This window comes from Trachypithecus francoisi, unplaced genomic scaffold (genome assembly GCF_009764315.1).
Source record: "Trachypithecus francoisi isolate TF-2019V2 unplaced genomic scaffold, Tfra_2.0 Lachesis_group21, whole genome shotgun sequence".
NCBI lineage: Eukaryota > Metazoa > Chordata > Mammalia > Primates > Cercopithecidae > Trachypithecus > Trachypithecus francoisi.
Window position 1 is genome coordinate 58,129,002 of NW_022681467.1, and position 20,289 is coordinate 58,149,290.

General features: G+C 64.5%; 2 protein-coding genes across 11 annotated transcripts in view; one reads left to right on the forward strand and one right to left on the reverse strand.

Annotated features, from left to right (window-relative positions):
• On the forward strand, window positions 1-6,704 carry ADRM1 (adhesion regulating molecule 1). 8 transcript variants are annotated; one of them, XM_033186993.1, is made up of 11 exons: window positions 1-899; window positions 1,417-1,630; window positions 2,241-2,357; window positions 2,802-2,915; window positions 4,027-4,150; window positions 4,491-4,577; window positions 5,216-5,297; window positions 5,445-5,677; window positions 5,866-6,023; window positions 6,211-6,313; window positions 6,498-6,704. In XM_033186993.1, exons 2-11 carry the CDS (start codon window positions 1,418-1,420, stop codon window positions 6,602-6,604), a joined length of 1,338 nt encoding a protein of 445 aa, XP_033042884.1. In that variant the 5' UTR covers window positions 1-899; window position 1,417; the 3' UTR covers window positions 6,605-6,704. The 8 variants fall into 8 exon arrangements, with proteins under 8 accessions (XP_033042884.1, XP_033042889.1, XP_033042887.1 ...); XM_033186994.1 differs by having other exon boundaries at window positions 720-895; XM_033186995.1 differs by lacking the exon at window positions 1-899 and adding an exon at window positions 1,070-1,222.
• A 186-nt stretch (window positions 6,705-6,890) lies between these two features.
• The window catches only part of LAMA5 (laminin subunit alpha 5), a 59,072-nt gene continuing 45,673 nt past the window's right edge, over window positions 6,891-20,289 (reverse strand). For 2 of the 3 annotated variants that reach the window (XM_033186992.1, XM_033186989.1), the window contains 32 exons: window positions 19,221-19,372; window positions 19,041-19,151; window positions 17,908-18,019; window positions 17,100-17,270; window positions 16,711-16,907; window positions 15,211-15,327; window positions 14,891-15,045; window positions 14,410-14,551; window positions 14,190-14,292; window positions 13,484-13,594; window positions 12,570-12,749; window positions 12,334-12,482; window positions 12,090-12,260; window positions 11,853-11,989; window positions 11,422-11,575; window positions 11,100-11,233; window positions 10,866-11,028; window positions 10,666-10,788; window positions 10,410-10,558; window positions 10,168-10,300; window positions 9,943-10,086; window positions 9,690-9,820; window positions 9,387-9,554; window positions 9,159-9,309; window positions 8,935-9,080; window positions 8,675-8,867; window positions 8,441-8,605; window positions 8,191-8,344; window positions 7,956-8,089; window positions 7,766-7,859; window positions 7,483-7,602; window positions 6,891-7,292 (listed from right to left, as the gene is read on the reverse strand). In XM_033186992.1, coding sequence (XP_033042883.1) covers window positions 7,153-7,292; window positions 7,483-7,602; window positions 7,766-7,859; window positions 7,956-8,089; window positions 8,191-8,344; window positions 8,441-8,605; window positions 8,675-8,867; window positions 8,935-9,080; window positions 9,159-9,309; window positions 9,387-9,554; window positions 9,690-9,820; window positions 9,943-10,086; window positions 10,168-10,300; window positions 10,410-10,558; window positions 10,666-10,788; window positions 10,866-11,028; window positions 11,100-11,233; window positions 11,422-11,575; window positions 11,853-11,989; window positions 12,090-12,260; window positions 12,334-12,482; window positions 12,570-12,749; window positions 13,484-13,594; window positions 14,190-14,292; window positions 14,410-14,551; window positions 14,891-15,045; window positions 15,211-15,327; window positions 16,711-16,907; window positions 17,100-17,270; window positions 17,908-18,019; window positions 19,041-19,151; window positions 19,221-19,372 — 4,604 coding nt within the window. In that variant the 3' untranslated portion in view covers window positions 6,891-7,152. The remainder of the gene's footprint in view (window positions 7,293-7,482; window positions 7,603-7,765; window positions 7,860-7,955; window positions 8,090-8,190; window positions 8,345-8,440; window positions 8,606-8,674; window positions 8,868-8,934; window positions 9,081-9,158; window positions 9,310-9,386; window positions 9,555-9,689; window positions 9,821-9,942; window positions 10,087-10,167; window positions 10,301-10,409; window positions 10,559-10,665; window positions 10,789-10,865; window positions 11,029-11,099; window positions 11,234-11,421; window positions 11,576-11,852; window positions 11,990-12,089; window positions 12,261-12,333; window positions 12,483-12,569; window positions 12,750-13,483; window positions 13,595-14,189; window positions 14,293-14,409; window positions 14,552-14,890; window positions 15,046-15,210; window positions 15,328-16,710; window positions 16,908-17,099; window positions 17,271-17,907; window positions 18,020-19,040; window positions 19,152-19,220; window positions 19,373-20,289) is intronic. The other variant, XM_033186991.1, reaches the window with a different exon arrangement.

Below are 20,289 nucleotides of genomic sequence, written 5' to 3' on the forward strand. Positions count from 1 at the left end.
GACTCAAAGTTACACAACACTGGAGGGCGACTGCAGCCTTTTTACCCTGTGGCCTTTCCCATCCAGGCGCTTAGAGGATGAGCCCCTGCCCTCCGGGACCCCTGCCCTCCTGGACCCTCCCTTCCAGGACCCCACCCCTCTGGGACTCAGGCCTTCCCTGACTCCTCCCGTCCCGGACTCACCCCTCCCAGATCCCTCCCCTCGGAGACCCCCTCCCTTCCCGGGACCCCTCTCCTCCGGGACCCACCCCTCCCTGACCCCTGCCCTCTTGGACCCCTGCGGGACTAGATGTATGCAGCTGAGACCATGTCACGGTTCTCACCCCTGCTCTCCCTTCCCGGACCCTTGCTCTCCTGGACGCGTGGACTCCGGCTCCTGCCCGGGCGCCCGAAGCACTTAAGTGCATAGCCCTGGTGCCCGCCGGCCAGAGCCGGACCGCACTCCTCGGCTTCCGCCTATCCCCTGGCACAGTCACACGAGTGACAGCTCTGCCCGCCCGGGCTGGCGACGCCGAGGGGTGGGCTTGGCCCGACCTGAGCAGGTCCGCAGCGCGCTTCTGAAACCCGCCTGCGGTCCTTGGCGCCGCCTCTAGGGGCCGCCGCCGCTCCCCTATGACACAGCAACAATAGGGGCCGCTCTGGCCCACGCGCCTCGCGGCCCGCGCTTCCGCCGGAAAAGAGGCGCCGGCGCGGGGGCGGACCGGGGAGGAGCGAGTGCGATGGACGGTCGCCCTCGCCAATCGGTGGCAGGTTAGGGCCGGCGGCGCGGCCTACGGGGCCCAATCGGTGGCGAGAGCGGCAGGCGGGGCGGGCCGAACGCGGGCTTCCGGCGGGGCCCGGCAGGCGCCGAGGAGGAAGAGCCCGGACGGCGCCTCTCGTACGAGTGTGGGCGCGAGGCAGGTGCGGGGGTCGCAGGTCCTGGGGCGGCCGGGGTCTGCTGGTCCGGGGATGGGGCGGGGTCAGCCAGGACGAGAAGGTGGCCGGCGCGGCGGGCGGGGCCTGCGGGGGCCGGGCCAGGTGGGGGCTCTGGGGTTCGGGCGCCGCCCCGGTTCCGCCTGCGGCCCTGAGCGTGGGGCTCGGCGGGAGCTCGGGCGGGTCTGCCCCGCGGAGCGGGTCGCCGGGGCGGCGCGTTGAGGCTGGTTCCCCGCGGAGACGGCGTCACGCCTAGGGCCGGCCCCATTGGGCTCGGCGGGGCTGCCCCGGCCCAGCGCCGACTGCGGGCGGTGCGTTGGGCGGGCGCGGGGGAAACGCGGAAAGCAGCCCGGCGTGTCAGTGTGGACGGGGCCTGCGCGGCCTTAGGCAGCTCTGGGCGCCGGCCCCCTGCTCCCAAACACCCCGGGGGGCGGGAGCTTGCCGGACCGCAGGCGACCGTGGCCACCGTGGCCGCCGCGTCTCAGCGTCGTCTTCGCGCTTTCAGGATGACGACCTCAGGCGCGCTCTTCCCAAGCCTGGTGCCAGGCTCTCGGGGCGCCTCCAACAAGTACCTGGTGGAGTTTCGGGCGGGAAAGATGTCCCTGAAGGGGACCACCGTGACCCCGGATAAGCGGAAAGGGCTGGTGTACATTCAGCAGACGGACGACTCGCTTATTCACTTCTGCTGGAAGGACAGGACGTCCGGGAACGTGGAAGACGTGAGTGTCCCAGAGCCGCAACAGCGGGACAGGCGACTTCTCGGGCCCTCGGAGTCCTCGCTTTGGAGTTCGCGGTGGGGACTTGGCCGCATCTGGGGACCGCTCGTGAGGCCGTCATCGGCTGCCCTGCTGTTGGGTCGTCCTGGTTTCCGCGATGACAGGGGCGTCTCGGCCACTGTGTATCTTGAACTTTCCGTGTGCGGTGCCTGGGGTTGGAGGTGTGGCCCTGGAGAGCCTGGAGCTCTCTGCCTGGCCGCTTCACTCAGTCTTCTTCTTTGTTCTTCAGACTTTAAGTTGTTCTTTGTTACATTTGAGAGCAGTTCAGAGTTGACCTTCTAACTACTCTAGGAATGTTCCCAACACGTCTCAGAAACTCTGTTGCTATCTGAAAGGCCCATTTCCCTGTTGTCTCCCCCGCGCCTTGCCTTTCGTGGGCTGTCTCTGACCCTGGCTTCTCCACCTGGTGGAGACCCTGCCAGCGAGGGATCTGGCGGCTTAGCTGCCTCTTGTGCACCCCACCCCGTTGGACCCAGGGCCCTCCATGCTCTCCTGAGACTGGGCACAGTGATGCCATCTGCACCGCTGACTCTCTCTTCCTCTGGCTTGCCAGGACTTGATCATCTTCCCTGACGACTGTGAGTTCAAGCGGGTGCCGCAGTGCCCCAGCGGGAGGGTCTACGTGCTGAAGTTCAAGGCAGGGTCCAAGCGGCTTTTCTTCTGGATGCAGGTACAGGGCAGGTCTTGGGGTTTTGCCTTTTTGTTGCCCTGTGATTCAGTTAGGAACTTGCTTGCAGTGTGGTGCGATTGGCTGTTACAAACCAGCGGGCACCGGCCACACGGCCTGAAATGCCACCTCAGGACTGTGGTGCATGTTCCCTGGGGCCGAGGTCCTCTCCCAGAGTGTAGAGGCTCCAGGCTGGGCTGCGGGTACCCAATTGCGGTGTGGAATTTCCAGGCAGACAGACATGCTGACCCTGGTTCCAGCGATGCCCAGTGCCCTCTCTCTGCCCCTTGCCGTGGGTCGCTGAGGCCCCCGCCGCAGAGGCAGGGGCTCCTGTGTGGCTCACAGAAACGAAGCGTTCTCCTCTCACTCTCCACAGCCCTGCCCCTTCCCTGGCAGTGTGTCCTGGAGGCCAGGGGTGTCAGTGCCCAGCGTTTCTCTTACCCACAGCTGCAGAGCGTCTGTTGGGTCCAGAGGCCGTTGCTCATTCTGCCATCTGTCAGGGACCATGGAGCTTGTTGCCGTTTTTGTGCTGTTACAGGCAGTGTTGCAGAGAATTGCCTGGGACACAGATTTTTTTCCATAAGCCAGTATAATCTGTAGGTGAAAACTGGTGGCGGCCCTGTGGTCAGAAAGCCTGTGCCTGCGTTTGCAGTGTGGAGAGAGAATGCCATGCTGTCTGCCAGAGGTGGAGCTGCTGTCCCCACCCCCAACCTTGGCCCTTCCGAGAGCAAGGGTGGCCCTGTCTGAGAGGCCTCTGTGGGGCAGATGGTCCGTGTTGCCGCTCACCTCTGCAGGTGCTGTGCACGTGGCCTGGGAAGTGAACGGCATAGCCGAGTTCCAATTAAACTTTATTTGCAAACACAGATGGGGAGCACAGTTTGCCAGCTGCTGGTGTAGAACGTGTTTTTCCACGATTTTGCCAAGAAATAGTGTCCAATTGTTACCACCCTCTCCCCTTTTTTTCCCAATTTTCCTGTTGATGACTTTTAAGTCCCCTGTCACCGCTTTGCCATGAGGGCAGGGACTCCCGGTGTCCCTGGCGCCCTGCCACCTCCATAGCCGTTTGGGGTGTGCCCGTGAGGGCAGGGACTCCCAGTGTCCCTGGCGCCCTGCAGCCTCCATAGCTGTTCGGGGTGTGCGTGGGTGCTCTGCTCCAGCTCTGTGTGCTCGCAGGTCGATGCTTCTGGCCCTGGTCTGTGCACGTGTGAGCACGCACACGTGTGCTCGATTGTGAGGGCCTGCCGTGGCTCTGGGCTGTGGTGTGCTGAGCGGGCCAGTTCGCTGCCTTCCACTGGTTGAAGGAAGGAGACGGGTGTATAAAGAACCACACCCCAGAGGGCGAGAGGGTGAGAGGGCTTGGCTTGGCTTGGCTTGGCAGCAGCTAAGTGCCTTCGGAGCCCTAGGCTCCCCATCTGTGAAATGGGCGGAGGGGGACAGGGCACACCCAGGATTGCGGCAGACTGGGACAGGGCACGGAGCATCATGCTCAGAAGGCACCACTGCCGTCCCCTCACCTGCTGGGCTGAGTCCTGTCTCCTCAGCACTACGTAGCCAGGCACATGCGCCTGTGCCTCTCAGGTCCCTCACCTGTAAGCCAGCTCAGAGGATGGCTGTGGTGGCCCTCAGAGTGAGCTGGCACCGGCTCCTGCCCTTACGTGCCCTTTCTCTGCAGGAACCCAAGACAGACCAGGATGAGGAGCACTGCCGGAAAGTCAACGAGTATCTGAACAACCCCCCAATGCCTGGGGCGCTGGGGGCGAGCGGGAGCAGCGGCCACGAGCTCTCTGCGCTAGGCGGTAATTGTCAGCTCTGTCACATGAGCTCAGGGTTTCCTGGGAGGCCGGAGTCTACTGTGGATGACTCGCTCCCTCAGCACAGGTTGTTTGGAAGTGGAAATAGAAGATTCTAAATGAGAGACCCTGTTAGCTCCCTGGGTCACTCCCCGGTCCCATCTTCATGGGGTAGGACGGGTCTGTGTCCCACTGTGGCCTCACTTCAAGTGGTGCCGCCTGGAGAGTTCAGAGGCAGCCGAGTGGGGTGCTCAGCAGAGGCCCAGGCAGCACTGTGGGGCCAGAGTGGGGCTGGCCGGGGCGGTGCTGTGGGGCCGGCGTGGATCTGAGCTGCAGTGTTTTCCAGGTGAGGGCGGCCTGCAGAGCCTGCTGGGGAACATGAGCCACAGTCAGCTCATGCAGCTCATCGGACCAGCCGGCCTCGGAGGACTGGGTAACGTGCGCCACCCGGGCGCTCAGGCAGCTTCCACTGGGATTGCTTTGAGGCCCTGTCTCTGTTTCCTTTAAACTTTGGCTAGCTGTCTGCGTAGTGTCGCAGAGCCTGTGTGTCTGCAAGCTGGTTTCCCTTTGGGAATGTGCTTGTTTGCCTGTGGCTAGAGCTGGGTAGGCGTGGGCTTCTGGGCCCCTGGTAAGGACCCCAGCTGGGTACTTCAGAGGAGGATGGCTGGCTGAGCAGTGGGGCTGAAGGACTGGAGGGAGCTGGGGTTCCTGCCCTGGGTCCCTTGGCCCCACATGACTGCCTGCCTGCTGCTAGTTCATCGAGTACAGACCCGTGTGCTTGGTCCTTCAGAAATACTTGTCCCTTTGGGTGGGATCTGGACTGAATCTGCTTTTAATCTAAGCACATGAATTGTGTAATGGGATGGAACAGAAGTGACCTTGCTTCCAGAACACAGCTGCAAGTGTCCGCCCGCCCCCGCCACCCGCAGCTCCTCCAGGCCTGTGGTCCCCACCGCCCGGCTTGCTCTTGGCTTTAGTGTTGGGAATTCCTCCTCCTCTGGCTTGGGGAGGGGCAGGCTCTTCCCGGTGGGCTAGAGGGCATAAGAGCTCGCGTTTCCTTGTCCCACGCAGGTGGGCTGGGGGCCCTGACTGGACCCGGCCTGGCCAGCTTACTGGGGAGCAGCGGGCCTCCAGGGAGCAGCTCCTCCTCCAGGTGAGCCTCATCGCTCCAGCCCCGCCATGCAGGTGCCACGGTGTTACGGGAGGGACAGCGGGGAATCCTGGCCTGGCACCTTGGACCCTGTGAGTAGGCCCTGCTGTGTGGGGGCATGTCCGCTCCAGCGGTGCCCTCTCTCTGCAGCTCCCGGAGCCAGTCGGCAGCGGTCACCCCGTCCTCCACCACCTCTTCCACCCGTGCCACCCCAGCTCCTTCTGCTCCAGCAGCTGCCTCAGCAACTAGCCCGAGCCCTGCGCCCAGTTCCGGGAACGGAGCCAGCACGGCAGCCAGCCCGACCCAGCCCATCCAGCTGAGCGACCTCCAGAGCATCCTGGCCACGATGAATGTACCGGCTGGGCCAGCGGGTGGCCAGCAAGGTAACGCGTGCTGTCGCCCGGAGCTGGGGGGCACGGGGCCTGCTGACCCTGGCAAGCTGACCTTCCAAGGCGTCTGCCTCTTGTGCGCGCCTGGGGTGCTGGGGCCGTGGGCTGAGCCCCTGCTTGCATACCCTCCATGTGGGCACTTAGGCTGGCATCGAGCTGATGGCTGTGTTCTTGTGTCCCAGTGGACCTGGCCAGTGTGCTGACGCCAGAGATCATGGCTCCCATCCTCGCCAACGCGGACGTCCAGGAGCGCCTGCTTCCCTACCTGCCATCTGGGGAGTCACTGCCGCAGACCGCGGAAGAGATCCAGAACACCCTGACCTCGCCCCAGTTCCAGCAGGTAGAGGCCAGGCCCAGGGTGCCCTCCGCTGTGTGCTCGGAGTGGGCAGGAGGGAGGAAGAGGCCCTGCCCCACCTTCACCGTGGCCGTGCCTCGTGTGCCTGACCCACAGAGCTGGCAGCTCAGCAGTGCGGCCCTGGGGCGCAGCCCAGGGTGGAGCTCAGCCCTCGCCTGGCTCTTCCTTGCAGGCCCTGGGCATGTTCAGCGCAGCCTTGGCCTCGGGGCAGCTGGGCCCCCTCATGTGCCAGTTCGGTCTGCCTGCGGAGGCCGTGGAGGCCGCCAACAAGGGCGGTAAGTGGCTGTGCCTGCACCTCCGGGCCAGAGGCAGAGGCAGGGTCCATTCCTGTTCCCCTGGATTGGCAGAAGTGGGGCTGAGGGGGCAAAGGTCACAGCCCTTCTGCCCTTGATCCCATCGCCTTGATCCCCAGTTCTGGGCAAGGGTTCGACACTACCTTGTGTCTTGAATGTGTTCTAGATGTGGAAGCGTTTGCCAAAGCCATGCAGAACAACGCCAAGCCCGAGCAGAAAGAGGGCGACACGAAGGACAAGAAGGACGAAGAGGAGGATATGAGCCTGGACTGAGCCACGCGCCGTCCCCCGAGGGCCTGACTCGCACTTGCAGCGCGTTGCACAGCCTCACCTCCCACCCACTGAGAATAAAGTCTTTTCTTTTACCCGCCAACGTCTCCTTTCTTTTGCCCAAAGGAGTTTTGGCTGGACAGATGCTAGCGTGAGGAGCTGCTGTAGGATCCCAGAGAAACTTATTTGACCTAACGATGGAAAACAGTCACCCCAGGGAGAGTCTGGTGCCTCCGTCCAGGCCAATTCCAGACCTGTCTCGAGACTCCATATTTAAGTCAACATTCAGTTACACAGAAGTTACTTTTTAATTTTTAAGGAGGAACCAGTGATTACAAATGTCTCACAATTAAAAATAGGTGGAAGGGCCAAGTATAAAAACATTTTGCAGTATTCTTTCATTTAAAAAGATATAACTTAAACCATCTCCAGAAACAAGATCTGTCACCCATAGAGCCTAGAATCCCAATAAACACCTATGAGGTGAGCACAAAGGGCAGTGAGAGGAGTCACCTGCAGGGGCCTGACCAGAGGCCGGGGTTGGCAGTGCCCTAGACGGCTGGGCAACCACTGGCCCCCACTGCCCCGTGGACCTCTGCAGAGTGAGTCATGGTGACGGGTGACCGGTTCACTGCCAGCCTCCTCATGCAGCCACGGTAGGCGGGGGGCCAGGGCTGCATGGCCATGGGCTCTGGGGGCACAAGGAAGATGGAAGAAGGCTGGTTGGAGGGCAGCTTGGGACCCACAGGGCCTTCCCAGACATACGTCCCCCACCCAGCCTCTGTCTTGTTCCACACCACAGGAGGGTGGGAGGGGGGTAGGTTACCCAGCCTCTAGTCCTGAGGGGCAGCTTCCCCATGCTTGATCGAGGCTGCACTCACCAGGCAGGCCCCCGAGGTGCAGAGGGGCTGGGGCAGCAGCCGCAGCCGCCAGCGAGGGGCCCACCGTGTGGTTGCTCTGTGCGTCCACCTCCAGCCGGAGCACGTTCCCGCCTTTCATCACTGTGGGAGAAGGTGGACTCCTGAGGCCAGGGAGTCGCCAGCCAGGCCTCTCCAGCCCTGAAAGCAGCTGTCCCACCCCGAGTCCCGCGTGACTCCCACGCTGCAGAAGGGTGGGGGTGGGGGTGGGGCTGGCAGAGCACCCTGGCCACAGGAGGGGCCTCACCTGCCAGCCGGTGCCACTGGCCGTCACACAGCACCGAGGGGACGGCCACTGACGTGGAGAACTCCCCTGCTCCATCGTCCGCCCGCAGCAGGACCTGACGGGGTAGGAAGGGAGGGTCAGGGCATGCCCCCAAGGTCACCAGAATGGAGAGGCAAACCCCGCCCTGGTGTGCCACCCCTGCCAGACTTACTTGCTTCTCAGTCACCTGCAGCTGCAAATAGGGGGGTGTCTGGGCCTGGCCCAAGTGGAAGATCAGGCCGGTGACTGCCAGGGGCCGCACCTCCAGTTCCAGGCCCACGTCAGGCAGTGTAGCTCCTGGGAGGTCTGCAGGGAGAGGTTGTGATAGAGAAGGAAGGGGGGCCCCTCCCCAGAACCTCCCGGAGCCCCCTGCCCTGCTGGGGCCTGGGATGGCAGCACCCACAGACCTAAAGTGATAACTCCCCCGCTGCCTGGGAAGAACAGGCCCGCCTCCAGGGGGCCCGAGATGCAGGGTGTGACCCCTGCCATCCGTGTGGGGGCCCCCAGGGGCTTCCCGTGCAGCCTCAGTCTCTTCACACAGCCACTGAACCCGACGGTCACCTATGGGGAGCAGACGGGGCAGGGATCAGGGCCCAGGGCAGCTGAAAGGGGTGAACAGTGGGTGGGGAGTGAGGGCCGGGGCAAGATGGTTCTCACCGGAAGTTTGGAGCTGTGGCTGCTGGCCGGGAGGCCCCCCACAAAGAGGGTGTGGGGCTGGGGGTGCTCTGCCCCCTGGTGCTGCCGGCGTGGCCCCTCCTGGCTCCAGGCCCGGGCCCCGTCCGTCACCAGCAGGATCTGGTTCTTCTCCCAGCGCACGGAGACCTGGGGGCAGGAGGCGGGTCAGGGTAGGGCCACCAGGCCCTGCCCACCTTCCTTCTTCTCGGCCCATACCTTGTGCCAGTGGCCAGGCCGGGAGCGCTGGCGGCTCTGGGCGCGGAGCCGAGTCCCAAGGCCTTCCATCTGTGCGACGAAGTGTCCATTGCTCAGGAAGAGTGCCAGGGAGGGGCTGCTGGGCCTCAGGCTCGCAGCGAAGAGCAGGAGGCCACGGGGGCTTCGCGGGAGGACGTGCATGGAGAGGCTGGGCCTGGAAGCGGAGCTGGCGTCAGCCTGCGCGGCCCCTCTCAGCCCACCCCAGCTGTGTCTGGCCTTACCAGTTCCTATGTGGGGCCAGGATGCCCACAAACTCCAGGTGACTGGACAGGGAACCCCCAAACTGGTAGGTGTCTCGGGTGGTCCTGAGGTGTGGGGGCAGCATGCAGGCGGGATCCTGGGTGGGCTGACGACTGCGGCGGGAGGCCTGGGGGCATGGATGGTGAATGCAGGGGCTGCCCGCACAGGGGCCACCCTTCCAGCCACCCCAGCTCTGCCCACTCACCCCTGGGGCGCCCACCTTCCGGGCGGCGGTCTGCAATCCTCTAGGCCCCAGGTCCAGGGTCTGGGCTTGCAGGGTGGGTGCACAGCCTGTGCTCACGTTGACGCTGCCCAGGTTCTGCTGCAGGTCGAATACACGCTGTGGGCCCAGGAGCCTGTGCAGGGCAGGCAGGCGGTCAGTAGCTGCCGAAGGCCAACTGGGGCCTTGCCCCCCAGTGCCCGCCAGGCTCACCGCCGCACAAAGATGTTGCTTATGCAGCCACTGAAGTGAAAGGTGTCAGGCTCAGGCAGGCCTCCCAGGAAGAGACTCGGGGACCCCTCAGGCTGCGGCTGGGGCTCTGGGGGGGGTCCCCGGTGGGGCTTCATCTGCTGGAGCTGGTCGTCGACATAGAGCCAGACCCTGGGGGGCGGGAGGCCGGAGGCTCGGTTCTTCCACACCCTGCCCACCCCCACCTCAGAGGAGACAGAGGTCCAGGCAAGTGCAGGCGGGCGTCCCTCCAGACCTTCATAATGAGGGCCCAGCGGCCGGGCTCACCCTGTGGCATTGCTGTAGAAGGCGACGTAATGGGGGGCACCATCGGCGAAGCCCCCCTCAGCTACCACTTCAGTTCTCAGGAGCTGTAGGGTCACATGGCCCTGCCGCAGGGACACCTGGCATGGCCCATCCTGGGGACAGCAGCCAGGTCAGCTGGCCAGCCTGGGGACCCAGATTCATTCCAGCCACCCCAGTCCCGACTGCCCCGACGGCCGCTGCGGGTTGGGGAGTGGGCACGGGTGTGAGGTCTCACCGGGGACGCCCGGTAGTAGAGCAGGGCACTGTCCTGGGCACTGTGGAAGCCAAAGCCGGAGTAGACGTCGCCAGTGAGGGGCGCCACATTCGAGAGTGCCAGGTGAAGGAAGCCGTGGCCGTGGAAAGTCATGGCGCGCCCCACCTGCGGGGAGGCCGTCCCTGAGTGCCCGCAGGTACCCCTGCATGTCCACAGATGCCACCCCCAGCGGGGAGGGCTGCTCACCAGCAGGTCAGCGGTGCAGCCGGCGCTCACGCCTGTCGTGTTCAGCCGCTTGAGGTCCACATACTTGCCCAGGGCCTTGATCCCTTTGACGCAGCCACGGACTGAGCCTCCCATGGGGAAGAGCCGTCGCAGGCTGCGGGGACGCGGGGACGGACACGGGGATGTGGGTCAGGGCGCCGCCTCTAAGCCCAGCCTACCACCCCGACAGCCTGGCCTCGGAGCCCCAGCTGCACAGTGCTCACCTCGGGGGAAGCTGGTCAGGCGGTGCGCCCCCCAGGTAGTAGGCGTCGGCCAGTTCCAGAGCATTGTCCTGCTCCACGCTGAACACCGTGGCCCGCTCCACACGCACCAGCACACGCTTGCGGCTGCCCCCCAGCAGAAACACCTGGATCTGCAGGACCAGTGCGGGCTCCAGGGCCAGCTGTGTCCCCGTGGCATGCCCTGCCCCCATCGTCCCACCTCCTCTCCCTGCCACCCTGGTCCCCACCCTGGCCCTACCGCCTTGCTGGCTGAAGTCAGGGGCGGTGGGGTCTGCAGTGGGACAGCCTCTCTCAGGCCGGCGCCAAAGTCATACAGCAGCACGAGGCTGCCTTCTCGCACGGCCAAGCACAGGAACTGGCTCTGCAGAAACAGGGCAGGGTTAGTGTGGGGCAGGATCAGTGCAAGGGGGGACGGCGGGACAGGTGTGCCCGGCACACCTGCTGCTTCAGGAAGAAGAGGACCCCACTGTAGGACACGAGGCGCAGCTCCTGTTCGAAGCGCTTGGTGGTGCTGATCTGACCATCGAAGCTGATGCGGGCAAAACCGGTGCCATCCAGGTAGGAGCCGTCCGTGAGCCACGGGTCCCCGGTCGACTTGGAGCTGCAGGTCAGAGGTTCTGGGGTCAGCGGAGGGTGGGGTGGGTGGAGACGGGGAGGGCAGGCCACACGCACCGGGCACAAGGCCTGTCCACAGCCGTGTCCAGCTGGAAGGTCCTCTCGAAATTGTAGAGGCTGACCACCTCCTCGTTCAGCGTGTCCATCTCGATGCAGCCCCGGTAGCCAGGGAAGCGAAGCAGGGGAGGGGGCTGTGGGCACAGGGCTGGGTCAGGGCACCTGGCCTGAGGCATCTCCCCTCGAGGACGGACCAAGGGGACTTCAGACTACAGCAGGACGGACTGAGGCGAGATATCAAGAGAACCCACGGCTCTCCAGGACACAAGTGACTCGGGGCTGTGGAGCCCCTCCCAGGCTGCCCCCAGCCGGGCGGGCTCACCGTGAAGGTACTGGGGTAACCCCCGACATAGAAGACAAAGTCATCTGGCCGCAGGTTGAGCAGCCCCTCTGCCCCAGGGGCCACCGTGTCACCCTTGGTTTCCTGGATCATCTGTCTCTCCACTGTGACAGACATGTGGCCAAACTGGAGAGTCCTGAGGGCAGAGGCCAGGGTTGGTGAGTGGGCACGGAGAGGCGAGGGTTGGCAGGTGGGCACGGAGAGGCGAGGGGTGGCGGGTGGGCACGGAGAGGCGAGGGGTGGCGGGTGGGCACGGAGAGGCGAGGGGTGGCGGGTGCGTATGGAAAGGCGAGGGGCGGCAGGTGTGTATGGAGAAGCGAGGGGTAGTGAGTGGGCAGGGAGAGGTGAGGGATGGCGAACGGGCATGGGCCCCTGCAGTTGGAGGCATCCGGACTCTCTCCTGGGCCTCCCACCTGTCCAGGCTGACAGCTGCAAACTGCTCCCCAATGTCCTCGTCGATGCTTAGGACTGCAGGGCCCGCCTCGCCCAGCCGATACACCCAGTGCACCTTCTTGTCACGCAGAGACACACCCATGTAGTCCCCAGTGGCCTGCAGCAGTGACAGACACACAGTCAGGACGGGGACCAGGTACCACCCATTTCCAAACAGATGCTGAGCTCAGGCCCCGTCCATCCAGCCAGCCCGGTACCTGGCGGCTGCCCATGTACATCACAAAGTGATCCCCGGTATCCTGCCCAGGCTCAGGCTCTGGGTCCTGCAGGTAGAACTTGAGGGCAGTGTAGGCAGCAAGGTCGGCAAGATCCCGTGGGGTGCGCAGCTGCACCCCTGAGCGCCCGTTGAACTTCATGGGCACCTTGACCTGCGGGGCAGTATCCATCAGCATCCACCACCACCCTCCCTGATGTCCACCTTCCCCTGGGACTCTCACCCACCTTGCTGGCAGCCCCCCGGGCCTGGGCAATAAGCTGCCGCACACGGCCGATGCTGGCGGACAGGACCAGGCTGGCGTTGTGGGCCCCACGGTTCTCCAGGACGCTCAGCTTGGCCAGCAGCTGGGGCAGCGTCTTCTCCAGGCTGGACACTGCACAGAGGGAGGGGTGGCCCTGAGACCTTTGCCCCCCACCCTGCCCCGCCTCCCTCAGGGGCACTGTGAGGGCCATGGGCACACCTGAGCGGCCTGCGTCGAGCACCGCCTGGCCCAGGTCCTGGCCCCGCAGGCCCTTGTACTGGCCCTGCCACCGCTCCACGCTCTCCTGCATGGCCTGCAGCTGGGACTGCACACGGGCGGCCATGTCCTGGGCTTCAGCGGCCACAGCCTTGGCGTGTGCAATCTTCTTGCTTGTCTCGTCTGTGGTGGGCAGAGGGCAGGCTCAGCAGAGGCCAGCGGGGACCATTCTGGCTTCCTGTCCCCAAGTCCTTTTGTCGGGCCAGTAACAGGGACATCCAACCCCCTACGGATCGTGTGAGACCCTCACACCCTGCAGCACAGTGCAATCCAAACCCATCCCACCACATGCCCCGTCCATGCCAGGACAGGCACCCAGCCTCTCAGGCCATAGCTGGTCCCTGGACATGTGCCCTGCGTCACCTCCCACCGCCTGGCCCCACCATCTTTCCTGGGCTTGCTGGGAACAGTCAGCAGCTACAGGGTTCCCTCAGAAACTGGGTGAGGCCACATCATCCTCTGCTCCAAGCCTTGCAGGGTGGGAGCCCTGGTCCTCACCGCCCAAGGTCTTGCCAGCCCCTTGGTTCCAGCCACGCTGACCACTGTGCCCTCCTGGGCGCCCTTCCTGCAGGGTGCGCCTCAATACCCCTGCCCTAGGCCTACAGCCTCCCACCTACACCTCCACTTCTACCCAAAGCACTTCCAAGCCTGCCAGCCTCCCGACGGCTGGGGCTGTTGAGTGCTATCTGCAGCCCTGGCACCTCCCTGGGCAGGCGTTCTGTGTCTGGCCCCAGCTGCCCACTGTGGGGGTCTCTTCAGCAGCACAGCGAGCAGTCAGCAGCCACATGTGGCCAACGCCAGTGTCACAGAGCCTCGTGGTCGGCCGGCTGCGGGAGCGGGGCCCAGGCTCTGCGTACCTGTGTCCATGGCAAGCATGGCCTGCGCCGCCTGGATGTGTGCCTCCAGTTGGTCCTTCTTGGCCTGGACATCTCGGAGCTGGGTCCCGGCACCCTGGAGGGCAGCCCACACTGCGGGGGAGGCAGCTTCAGCTCCCAGACAGCTTCACCCCCAATATGCAAGTGCAGCCCACCTCCGCCCTTCTGACCCCAGGAGGACCAAGGCTGACACACAGGCAGACAGACGGACAGGGACACTCAGACATGGAGTCCCTTGGCCTGTGGGGAGGTGTTGAGTCTCAGCGCAGCCTCCGTTCCCACTGCAGGCATAGCTGTCCGCATTGTACAGATGAAACAATAGAGGCTCAGAAGAGACAGCCCTCTGGTTCCGGCAGCTCACACTTTTCTCATTGCGCAGCTTGGCACACATGTGGCCCTTGAGTCAGCAGAGCAGAGGCCACGTACCATCTTGCCCTGTGCCCGGTGCCTCAGCTGGTGCCTCAGTGGCAGGCAGTGCCTTGCAGGAGGCTGCTCCTCCCTGGGCTCCCCTGCCGGGCTCCCTGGGGCTGACACACAAGCAGCCGGGGAGCCACCTCCAAAGCCCTCCCACCCCAAACCATCCTGTGGCGACCCACACCCCATACATGCATGTGGCTGGGGGCCGAGGGTCCCTGGGAGCTTAGATGCCCAGCAGGCCCAAGGGCCCCCATCGCAGGCCAGCACTCACCGAGGCCCAGCCTCCGCTGCTCCCGGAGCACGGCCTCCTCCAGTGCACTGCTGTTTGCCAGGAGCTGCCGGGCTCGGTCCACCAGGCCCTGCCGCACCACTGTCTGCGGATGCAAGGACAGACGGTGGCTCAGACGCGTGGGCCGGGACTGCGGGAGGTGCGGGAGGTGCAGGCGGTGGGGGTGCTCCTGCCGGGGCTGAGAGGAAGGTAGGGGCCTCACCGCCCAGGTGTGGTCTGCCTGCTGCAGGGCCTGGCCAGCAGCGTCCCTGGCAGCCTGCACGGCCTGCAGGATGCGGCTGTAAGCGCTGGAGGCCTCAATGGCCCTCTGGGTAAGGCGGTCCTGGTTGATGTCCAGGATGATGCTGCAGTGGAAGGGAAGGTTGAAGGAGCAGGTAAGCGCGGGCAGGCACACACCCTCGGCCTGGCTCTCCAGCCTCCTGCGCTCATGGTCAGCCGCACCCACGCCCGCCTGCCAAGTTCCGCCTCTAGGCCTTTGCTCGTGCCTGTCGTCTGCTGGAGGTACTGCTCCTGCCTACTTCTGTCACTCTGGGCCCCAGCTTGCCATGAAGCTGAAGAAGGCCTGGCTTCTTTGAGGACAATGGCCTCAGCCCCTAAGAGCATTCCCAAGGCCCTGGGCCCTCCCAAGGCCTAGGCTGCATCCGCAGGGTGGGCCCAGGGCCCCGCCTCTCCTGGCCACGCACCTGGACAGGTTGAGCGCCAGCTGGTCCAGCTGCTGTGCGTGGGCCTCGGCGGCCTCCACCAGACGCAGCTTGCTGCCCGCTGGGGAGAAGGTCTGCATCCTCTGCAGCAGTGGGTTTCGAGCCCCGTCCAGGCTGGCGGCGAGGCGCTCCAGCTCCTGGAAGTTGAGCGGACTTAGCAGCCCCTCATCCTGCTCACAGCCACCTGATCCACGACCCTGAGGGTGGGCTCTGCACACAAGTGCGCACGCAAAGCTGCCCATGGGCCTGGGAGGGAGGTGGCCATGGATGGGGTGGTGACAGGGGCCAGGGGCTGCACTCACCTCCTTGGCCTGGTCCAGGCTGTGCAGCAATCTGAAGACGCTGGCCAGGGTGTCGCTAGCTGCATGCAGAGTGGCCTTCAGGGTGGCATTGTCCCGGGACAGCTCCTGCTTCCTTTGCTGAAGGCAATGCAGGGGAGTTGGGGACAATGAAGGGTAAAAAAAGATTAAAGGTGTGATGGGGTGGACAGTGGGGCAGGGAAGGCAGAAGAAAAGAGGGTGAATATGGGGGTGAGGAGGGGGAGGGGGGAGGGGCAGGAAGTGAGTGAGGAGGAGGAGGGGGGAGGGGGAAGGGAAAAGGGGAGGGGGAAAGGATGGAGGCGGAGGCGGTGGGGAGGGACAAGGAGGGGAAGGGGGAGGAGAGAATAGGGGAGGTCGGGGGGAGGGATCAAGAGGGGAGGGACAAGGAGGGCGAGGGGGAGGAGGAAACAAAAGGGGGAGGATGAGCGGATGGGGATGGGGGAGGGCGAGGACAGGAGACGAGGAGGAGGAGGGAGAAGCGGGGAGAGGGGAAGGAGCGAAGAGGGAGAGATAGGGAGGGGGAGAGGGAGAGAGAATAGGGAGGGGGAGGAGGGAGAGAATGGGGGGGTGGAGACGGGGAAGGAGGGGGGAGGGGGTGGGGAAGGGGGGGAAGGAGGGGGGAGGAGGGGGGGAAGGGGGAGAGGGGGAGGAGAGAGCAGAAGGGGGAGGAGAGAGGGAAGAGGGAGGGGGAGGATAGAAGGGGGAGGGGGAGATAGAAGGGGGAGGGGGAGGGGAGGAAGGGGGAGGGAGGGGAAGGGGGAGTAGGGGGGAGGGGAGGGAGAGGGGATTAGGGGGGATGGGGAGGGGGAGGGGGGATGGGGAGGGGGAAGGGGGAGTAGGGGGGAGGGGAGGAAGAGGGGATTAGGGGGGATGGGGAGGGGAGGGGAGGGGAGGGGGAGGGGGAGGGGGAGGGGGAAGGGGGGAGGAGGGGGAGGGGAGGGAGGGAGGGGATTAGGGGGGATGGGGAGGGGGAAGGGGGGAGTAGGGGGGAGGGGGAGGGAGAGGGGGAGTTAGGGGGGAGGGGAGGGGAGGGGGGAGGGGAGGGGAAGGGGGGGGGGAGGGGGAGGGGAGGGGAGGAGGGGGAGGGGAGGGGGAGGAGGGGAGGGGAGGGGAGGAGGGGGAGGGGAGGGGAGGAGGGGGAGGGGAGGGGAGGGGAGGAGGAGGGGGGAAGGGGGAGGGGAGGAGTAAAGGGAAAGGGGGGAGGGGAGGAGGAGGGGGAGGGGGGAGGGGAGGAGGAGGGGAGGAGGAGGGGAGGAGGGGGGGGGAGGGGAGGAGGAGGGGAGGAGGGGGAGGGGAGGGGAAGAGGGGGAGGGGAGGAGGGGGAGGGGAGGGGGGAGGGGGAGGGGGGGGGAGGGGAAGGGGAGTGAGGGAGGGGGGGGGGAAGGGGAATGGGAGGAGCGGGAAGGGAGAAGAATGGCAGGGAGGAGGCAGGAAGAGGAGCAGGAGCAGGAGCAGGAACAAGGGCAAGTCCGGGGCCCTCACCAGGGCTTCCTCCAGGCGCTCCTGGTTGTGGCTGTTGAGCTCCTGGGCCTCCCGCGTGGCGTCCACTGCCCGGTTCAAGGCCTCTCGCAGGTCCATGAGACCGGCCTCATGCTGGGCCAGCCGGTCGCGGGTGTGTGTGGCCAGTGCCTGGTTCTCCTCCCAGAGGCTGCTCAGCTGCTCCTGCACTCGGGCCAGCACTAGCCGAGACCAGGGTGAAGGTGGTCACTCTGGAAGCCAGGCTCCTTTGTGACCCCTGGTCTCCACTTGGTGACCACCAGTCCCATCTGCCCCGTGACACCCACCTGATGCCACTCCATGCTGACCTCCCCCTTGGAGCTCCCAGGTCCCTGCCTCTCCCCACCCCGCCTGCCAGGGCCAACACCACTCACATCTCTGCGCTGCAGCCAACTCAGCCTCAGCGGCTGCCCGCGGGGCCCCCAGGTCCCGGGCCCGCATCTCCCAGAGCAGCCGCTCCACCTCGGCCAGCGTCCGGCGCAGCTGCTCGCCTGACAGAGCCGAGGCATTGGCCAGCCCCAGGTGGCCGGTCTGGGACATGAGCTCTGTGGGGCAGGGGGTTGTCAGAGCCTGGGGCCGCCCGTACTAGTGCACCTGCCTGCTGGCTTCCAAGCCTAAGACCCCAGCCCCGCCACCCTTGGCAGGCCAGCGGCCCAGAACCTGAGTGCACCTGGGTGGCCCCTAGAGCCCCTGGGCCAAAGGCCACGGCTGCCCCAACACCCTGACACCACTCTGCTCAGCTGGCTTCCGAGGCCTTCTCGTCCTTCCCCTCTCTGCCTGGCCCACCCCACTCCCTGGTCAGCTCTCTCTGAAATGGCACCCCCTGCCGACCCTCAGGCTGGGCCAGCAGGTCCTGTTAGGCAGGCTCGGGGAACCAAGTCTCTCCTAAGTCCTGTGTCTCAGTGTGTACTACAGGACATCTGTGAGCGTGAACATCTAACCAGCACGTTTCCTGGGGAGGCTGTTGAGGGGTCTGATGTCTCCTGGGGCCACCTGTTTGGCCACATGGCTGTGTCGCCAACCTCCCGACCCTGCCCCTACTGTTCACTCGAGGCGCCGTCTCCCATCTAAGCAGACAGACCCTGCCTGTTCTTCCAGGCCAAGCTTGGCCAGACACCCCCGCCCCTGCCCCAGGCAGCCCTCCTGGCTCTGAGCCCTGAACCTGGCTGGGCTGGCCCCTACCGCTCAGGGTGCGGTCCACAGCCCGGATGGCCGCCAACAGTGTCTTCGCCCGGCCCAGTGTGGCCTCAGTGCCAGCCAGCAATCGGCTCGCTTGGTCTCGGGTCCCCGAGGCCTGTGGAGGCAGAGCCCACTAGCCCATGCCGCTGGTAGGTGAGGGTCAGGGTGGGAAGGGAGGGCCTGGGGTCTGGGGGCGCTGAGGGTCCCAGGGAAGAGGGACTCCTTATCTATTTAACTCTCTGTCTGATGACTTGTTATTTATCATTTGTTACTTACTTAAAATAATTGGTTATTACTTGCCATTTATTATTTCCTGTCAATTTAATGAAACAGTTACTCATTAAGACATTTGAGGCCAGCCACGGTGGCTCACATCTGTAATCCCAGCACTTTGGGAGGCCGAGATGGGCAGATCACCTGAGGTCGGGAGTTCGAGACCAGCCTGACCAAAATGGAGAAACCCCATCTGAACTAAAAATACAAAATTAGCTGGGTGTGGTGGTGCATGCCTGTAATCCCAGCTACTCAGGAGGCTGAGGCAGGAGAATCGCTTGAACCCAGGAGGCAGAGGTTATGGTGGACTGAGATTGCGCCATTGCACTCTAGCCTGGGCAACAAGAGCGAAACTCTGTCTAAAAAAAAAAAAGACATCCCAGCACTTTGGGAGGCTGAGACGGGCAGATCACGAGGTCAGGAGATCGAGACCATCCTGGCTAACATGGTGAAACCCCATCTCTACTAAAAAATACAAAAAAGAAAAACTAGCGGGCGAGGTGGGGGGGCGCTGTAGTCCCAGCTACTCGGGAGGCTGAGGCAGGAGAATGGCGTAAACCCGGGAGCGGAGCTTGCAGTGAGCTGAGATCGGCCACTGCACTCCAGCCCGGGCGACAGAGCAAGACTCCGTCTCAAAAAAAAAAAAAAGACATTTAAGTGATACTATACACTGTAAACAACTGTATTAAGTAGTTTAGATAGTAATTCAGTGACCTGGTCAACCCCTAAGATTCTCGAGCTCCTGTCCCCTGCACTGACACATGTGCAAGGCATGAAGTAACATCTGCTGAATGAGGACACGTGAACCACGGGAAACACAGGTGAAAGCCTCCCAGGGCCCTGGGGATTCTTGGGGCTCCTGCCTGGCTGCCCAGCTGCTGTGCATCCTGCCCGAGGCTTGTGCTTTGCTGCTCCAGCACCTCCAGCTGCTGTGCCGTCTCGTGGCGGGGGCCCAGGGGGCTCCGGAGCTGGCTCTGTGGAGAGTGGAAGGTGAGGGCATACATTGGCCCGGGTGGGGGAGGGAAGGCCGGGACGCTCAGTACCTGCAGGTCAGTGATGGAGGCGTTCAGCCTGTGCAGACGGGCCCAGGCCACAGAGCTGGCATTGATGCCACGCAGTTGCTCGCGGATGGCGGGGAGGAGGGTGCCGGTCCGTTCCAGGTCGTCCAGGAGCAGGACCACACAGTGGTCACACACTGCAGGCAATGTGGATTCACAGGTCAGTGTCATGGGGTCAGGCCTGGGGAGAATGATCAGCTGGGGCCCTGGGGTCATCCGGGTGGGGAGGGCTCAGCCAGAGGGTCATGAGGTCAGCTTAGGGACACAGGACCCATGGGGAGGTCCCAGGGTTCTGGCAGAGTCATGGGGTCAGGTAGGAGTCTGACAGGGGTGAAGGGCATGGGGTCACCCAGGGAGAAGGTAGGACCAGCACAAGGGGTTGGGGCCGGCACCAGGGTCATGGGGGAAGCCGGAGGAATGGGTCAGGGTGGGGTCATGAGGTCAACATGGGGTTGGCACAGGAGACTGGGCTGGGATGAAAATGACAAGGTTAGTAGAGGTCAAAGGACAGCATGGGGCTTCCTGAAAGGTCATTACAGGAGTTAGGTCAGCAGGGAACTGAGTGGGTACCAGGAATCAGCAAAAGGATGGTGAGAATATACAGTGTGGTGGGGGTGAGGGGGTGAGGGGGTGGGGGGAAATCGGTGGGGCAGTGGAGGGGTGGGGCCAGTGGAGGGGTGGGGCCGTGGAGGCGGTGGGGCCAGTGGAGGAGGCGTGGCCAGTGAAGAGGTGGGACCAATGGAGGTGAGGCGAGGGGGGGGGCAGTGAGGCGGGGAAGGGGGGCAGTGAGGGGGTGGGGCCAGTGGAGGGGTGGGGCAGTGGAGGAGGTACAGCCAGTGGAGGGGCAGGGCAGTGAGAGGTGGGGCCAGTGGAGGGGCGGGGCCGGAGGGTGAGGTGGGGCCAGAGGGTGAGGAGGGGCCAGAGGGTGAGGCGGGGCCAGTGGAGGGGTGGGGTCAGTGGGGGAGGCAGGGCCAGCAGATGGGGCGGGGCCAGGGCACACACAAAGGCTAAGAACAATAGAGGGGAGCAGCCAGCATTGGAGCCACAGCGCTCC